This window comes from Rutidosis leptorrhynchoides, chromosome 2, assembly GCF_046630445.1.
Source record: "Rutidosis leptorrhynchoides isolate AG116_Rl617_1_P2 chromosome 2, CSIRO_AGI_Rlap_v1, whole genome shotgun sequence".
In the NCBI taxonomy this organism is placed as follows: Eukaryota; Viridiplantae; Streptophyta; class Magnoliopsida; order Asterales; family Asteraceae; genus Rutidosis; species Rutidosis leptorrhynchoides.
The window spans coordinates 455723594-455729959 of NC_092334.1; the positions used below are offsets into that span (position 1 = coordinate 455723594).

Here is a 6366-nt window from a genome sequence, read left to right on the forward strand (position 1 = left end):
CCGCAAAGGCGTGATTGTCGCGCCACATATCGCATTCTGATTGGTCCTATGAATCTCCAACTTAAAAGTTTCATATTGTGTTATAGTTTAATGCAAAGTTGCTTTGAAAAAAAAAAAGCTTAATAATGCATACAAACTAAAATAAAATCGGATATATTTTACAGTTATCCTTTTTTTATGATCGGATATTTCTATTTATATTTTTATATTTGTTAGAAAATAAAAACAAATTACTCGTATTTCATGAAGTGTTTATACGAATACAGTGCCTTTATTTATTGTTTTCTTTTAGAATAGTACCTTTGTTTTATTTACGTTTCTTGATTCTGGATTTCTTGAATTTTAAACATCACAACTCACAACCCATATAAAATAAACTAAATTATTAAAAAAATAATATAATATAATATACATAGATTAATACGCATATACATGTACGCGTATACTATAATATTGTGGCCGTCGATTGTTCACCGGTAACCATCATTTCACTCCCAATTCTCCCTCCCAATTTCTTCAATTTCACATCAATCGAATACCCAATTTCTAAATTTATTATACTTCACACACAGTATGGGAGGTGTGAAATCATCAATGGCAGCAAAGTTAGCCTTTTTCCCACCAAATCCACCGTTTTACAGACTAATAACTGAGCAATCAAGTGGGTTAATGCTATTAGATAGATTCCCACATCGTGAAAACGTCGACGTTTTGAAGCTTCAAACTCGCCGTGGGAATAAAATCGTTGCGGTTTACGTTAGGTATCCGATGGCTACTCGTACGATACTTTATTCACATGGGAATGCAGCTGATATTGGTCAGATGTATGAACTTTTTATCGATTTAAGTATTCATCTTAAAGTTAATCTCATGGGGTTAGTATTTTCTTTCTTTTTTAATTTAATTTTATATTATATATTATATCTTATATGTTATATTGAGTTGGTATCAAGTTTCTGTTGATGGGTTTTGATTGGGGATTAGTTCCCACATAAAAGATTTGATCTTTTTAATTTGTAGTGTAGAATTAAGTAAGCAGAATTTGCCCTGAGTTTTTTTTAAAAAAAAAAATCCTTTTAATTTGACCTGAAATGAAGTATTTATTGATGGGTTCGTAATTTGGATTAATTCCCATATGAAAAAAAAACAATCTTTTTATGAAATTGATCTTGTACTATGAATTAAGCAAAATTCATGATAAATTTTGAGAGTTGAACCAAATTTAGGAATTAACTAAGAAAGTTATAACATCAGTGTTGTTACATTTGGTCAAATTAAAATCTGCATGATACCGAAGATGATGGTTCTAAGTTTATAAATTTGAGCTCTATGTACACCTTGGTTTAGTATAACAAAATCTCTAACATGGCAGTTTTCAAGAATTTGGTGATGTTAGAATATGTGATTCTTTATAGACGTTGCATATTTATTTATTCTTCCTTTTTTGTATTTGTATATCTTATATAAATGTAAAAAATGTTTGTTGTGTGTTTATGTAGGTACGATTACTCTGGATACGGGCAGTCGACAGGCAAGGTGCATAAATGATATAACTTCTGTTTAAGTGTTGATGGTCTTAGATACAAGCGTGTATAAATTCTTAAATGTATGCTATATGTTTTTGCAGCCAAGTGAGCATAACACGTATGCAGATATTGAAGCTGTATACAGGTGTTTGGAAGAGAGTTACAATATGAAGCAAGAGGATATCATTCTATATGGTCAATCTGTTGGTAGTGGGCCCACCGTGAATCTTGCAGCACGGTTACCTCGATTACGAGCTGTTGTTTTGCATAGTCCCATATTATCGGGCCTGAGAGTCATGTATCCTGTTAAGCACACATATTGGTTCGACATCTATAAGGTATGTATTCATTAGTCTCATTTCATTTTATTGATAGATTAATTTGACTTGTTAATTGTTTTACTGCACATATGATCTGATTTATTATTACTAATGTAATATGCAGAACATTGATAAAATTCAGTTTGTGAAGTGTCCTGTTCTCGTCATCCATGTAAGCAGCACTCCGATTTTCTTAATTTCTTTTTTGTTTTCTCTAGTTACGAAGTTTAAGATTAATTTGTCCATAAAAATCTTTAATAGTTTAAATTTGACATAAATATTGGATTTATAGCAGTCTACACACATGATTGACCATCTTGTTTTTCTTTTTTAACCATTTTGTGAGTCAGTTAAACAATGGGGATTAAATCCACGTACTAACTTAATCTTTTCTCGCACTATATAAAAGGATCTCACAATTATTCACAGTGCAATATAGACATATCCTGAAAATTTCGAAATTCCATAATTATTGGAAATCATTTTTTATTTTTTTTTATTTTTTGAAGGCATCATTGTTTGAAATGATATATCCAATTTAAGGGATGAAAGGGAATAAGTCAACACTCTAAATAAACAAAGTTGCTAATTACTACTGTAGTCAAAAAACTCTTAAAGAATTTGTTAGGATGTCACTATCAGTGTTTTAGGTGAAATAAATCCAAATTTGACCAAAAAAGTCATAGTTTGTCCATGAGTCCTACACTCCTCATATTGCTTTCATTTTTGTCTTTCATTTTGTCATTCTTGGTTTGACTTTGACCATCATCACGTTGAAAATTTGCAGGGAACTTCGGATGAGGTTGTCGATTGTTCTCATGGTAAAACGCTCTGGGAACTATGCGAAGAGAAATATGACCCGTTATGGATCAAAGGCGGAAAACATTGTAACCTTGAACTGTATCCAGAATACATCAAACACCTGAAGAAATTCATCTCCAACATCGAAAAGCCGCTTTCATCGCGTAGGACCCACAATTCAAGAAAAAGCGTGGACCAGTCCTCCATCGCCACTTCACACCACCACAACCATTCCGGCAGGAGGAAGAGTACGGATTGTTTCGAAGCTACACGAAAAAGTACGAACAAAAAAGAACACTTGGACTTCATTAGTGAACTACACGAGTTAAAGTTTGATCAAATTGAAGACAAAATTGGAAAATTGAGAATACCTTATGAACATATGGAGAGATCACGAAGGAGTAACGTGGAGTATATTGAAAAGCCTCGAATAAGTACTGATACGAAATCTGAATGGCCCAGAATGAGTGTGGATTGTATCGAAAGAATTCGTAACTAGTTATTATGTAAAGATTGTAAAATGGTGATCGGGGTTAAATTTGTCTACTTTTATTTTTGAAAAGTTGTTACTTGTTTAGTTGAGTTTCAAATTGTTGTTACTTGTTAGTCTCGTCTCAAATTGTGCTGCATTGCGATTACAATTTTTTAAGAGCATATAGTTGCACACTTTCTGTATTTGGAACAATTTCACCTATATAGTTTTGGTACTGACTTTTGGGTAGTATGGAACGATTTTGGGATGGGTATCATCAATTTCATCCGGCCCCAACCCTTAAATTTTTTTACAGCGTTCAATTCAATTTTTAGTTACATACATTTAGATTAAGATCTTTTCATGTTGTGTTCATTATTCGTTTTTTCACATTAAAAAGTTAAAGTATTCTTTTTTACATCAAATAATTAGGAAGCTCAAATATTTATTCCAAGGAAATATGACATTGTTAAGAGATTTTGATGTTTGAGTTGCCCTAATATTTATTGTATATCTCTTCGATTACCTCTTTGTATCTATATATAGACATCTCATGTTTAATGTCAGGGTCGACCCTAGTAACGGCTTGCATGAGTGACGGCCCATGCATCAAACATCGACCGAGGCATCATAAATTTGTATCGAAGTTGAACAATAAAATAATTTTCGCTGTCATTTATTATAATCTACTCGAGTAGCTAGTAACACTATTTATATATATAAGGTAAAGAAACATAAACGCTTAGTTTAAATAAGTTACAACCTCATACAAGGGAATGTTGTTTGTATGCAAAATATAGTAAGGGCTATTTTTGATTGTTTATTTCGGAGCACCATGGGCCATCATGAAACTCACGACGGCTCTATAAATGGCGAGAATTAATTAATTTTATATATTATATAATTGGAGTAGATTTTATTACTGTAAATGACAAGTATTTCGCTGCATGGTTGTTGTTAAGTTAGTTCATGTCTGATCAGTATCCAAATGGCATATAGTGAGCATTCTCAAGGAACACACGACTTCAATATGATGTATTTTGGACTCTTGGAGTGGTCTCGGTATACCTGTAGCTGCATCAGGAAGAAATGGAACAATAGGTACGTGGTAAGGTAAATTGTATCAGAAGTTATGTGTCCTTTGAAAAGATCTCCTACTATGATTCTACTGTAAGATTTATGTGTACTAGTATAATACATAACTATATTACAATTAATATATGAATATGAATTATGAGGTCATACATTTTAATACTTAGACACCAATTTTGCTTACGTGCTACTTATATAAGTAATAAGTTGCCACATCATTGAATACCTCATCAAAACCTTACAAAACATACACACTTGATACAACTATACGACATTTTTAAACGTAATTCGCAATTTAAAGACATACTTTTCCTTCAATAAAATTTTATTGTTGTAACAAGTGTGTATATTTTGTAAGGTTTTGATTTTACAAAATATACACACTTGTTACAACAATAAAATTTTATTGAAGGAAAAGTATGTCTTTAAATTGCAAATTACGGTTAAAAATGTCGTATAGTTTTAACGGAATTTTCGGGGTTGAAATATGTGTAAAGTGTACTCAATATTAATGATATTGATGATTAATATTATACCAACTTTATATATATTTTACATCATCTAAGCTGATTATATTTATTTAGTTTTAAATTGATTTCATGTAGACATGGAAAAGATGGAATAAATTTTGATAATGCAACTATTGCAAGTCTTAATTATTTTGATCATGTATAATTTATTTAATTCGGAAGCTCAAATGTTTATAACTAATAATTTGGGCCAGCGCGATGCCGCAGGGCCTTTCGGGTTGCGTATTCAAAGTTAACGGAACGTTATGTATTTATAGAAGTAAAAACGTTTTGCTACGGATGTTTTTAGATACACGTAGTTAGTACCTAGGTGTGTATATGTATTGAATATATCCGAGGTATTTAGCGTTTTTTTAGAAGTGTCCGTTTCGCGTATATACTTAGTCCCGTTGTGTTCGTAAGATTTTTTTGAGTTGAACGGTGGGTTCGAAAAAATTTAACGCAAGGCGAGCGGAAAGATATGTCCCGCTGAAAATATGGGTGAAGTTTGATTAAAATTTTTAATTAAAATAATAAGTTTCATTTTACACCCCTGATATGGGGATCGAATTTAAAAGTTGAATATAGTTTGAAGGGGTGTTTGGTTTTTTTCCCCTTTTCCCTCCTGATGTCGTTTTGACCCAAAATTGGGTGGGGATGGGGCTAAAACGACCAAAATCTTAGTCCTCATTAGTATATGGGTGGGGATGGGGTCAAAACGACCAAAATCTTCACCCCTGATATGGGGATCGAATTTAAAAGTTGAATATAGTTTGAAGGGGTGTTTGGTTTTTTTCCCCTTTTCCCTCCTGATGTCGTTTTGACCCGAAATTGGGTGGGGATGGGGCTAAAACGACCAAAATCTTAGTCCTCATTAGTATATGGGTGGGGATGGAGTCAAAACGACCAAAATCTTGGTCCCCATTAATATATAGTGGTAAGTGGGGATGGGGTCAAACTACCAAAATCTTGGTCCCCATTAGTATATGGTGGTAATAATTCATCAGGTGACTACAAATTCTATTATTTTCACGGAAATAACAAATATTTTAAATATTTTATGCACAAAGTCTAACTACATTATCTTGCTACCATTTTGTACACTTTTCATAGTCATCTAAAAAATGTAATTGCTAGTGAGTTGCATAGTACGCTCCTCTAGATGTATAGCTTCGATAGCAACTTATACATCCCTAGGATCTGTTGCACGACTATATTCATCCACCATCACAAGTTACAACCAAAAGCTCTTTCATGTCCATTAACAATAACTTGACATGAAACTATACAGATCCAAAGTTCTAAATTTCTCTTTACCTTTTCAATCCATTAGGAGCTTCACTTTCTTTATGCACCATTAGCCTAAGGGCAATGAGTTCGTGGTTTTATATCTTTTTCCTAATGAATATAACACACTTTCCAATGTATGTTTAAGCTTCCACTTGGCATAACCAAGCTTAGAATGTTTATCTTCATCTTTTTATTATGCACTAGGCTTAAAATATAAATGTCTCTTAGAGATGATAATAAATAATAATAATGGGAAGAAAAAAAAACTTGTGACCTGTGCGTATATGTGCCCGTGATGGTCGGGGAAATAAAAAAAAAAATCATCATTGGGTACAGAGATGCGGAAATTAAATTTG

General features: G+C 32.5%; 1 protein-coding gene across 1 annotated transcript; it reads left to right on the forward strand.

The window, feature by feature from the left end:
• Positions 1-523: 523 nt before the first annotated feature.
• LOC139892515 (uncharacterized) lies at positions 524-3216 on the forward strand. Its single transcript, XM_071875621.1, has 5 exons — positions 524-875; positions 1500-1536; positions 1628-1864; positions 1971-2018; positions 2634-3216. The coding sequence occupies exons 1-5, from the start codon at positions 574-576 to the stop codon at positions 3144-3146; spliced, it is 1137 nt and encodes a 378-aa protein (XP_071731722.1). The 5' UTR covers positions 524-573; the 3' UTR covers positions 3147-3216.
• The last annotated feature ends 3150 nt before the right edge of the window (positions 3217-6366 follow it).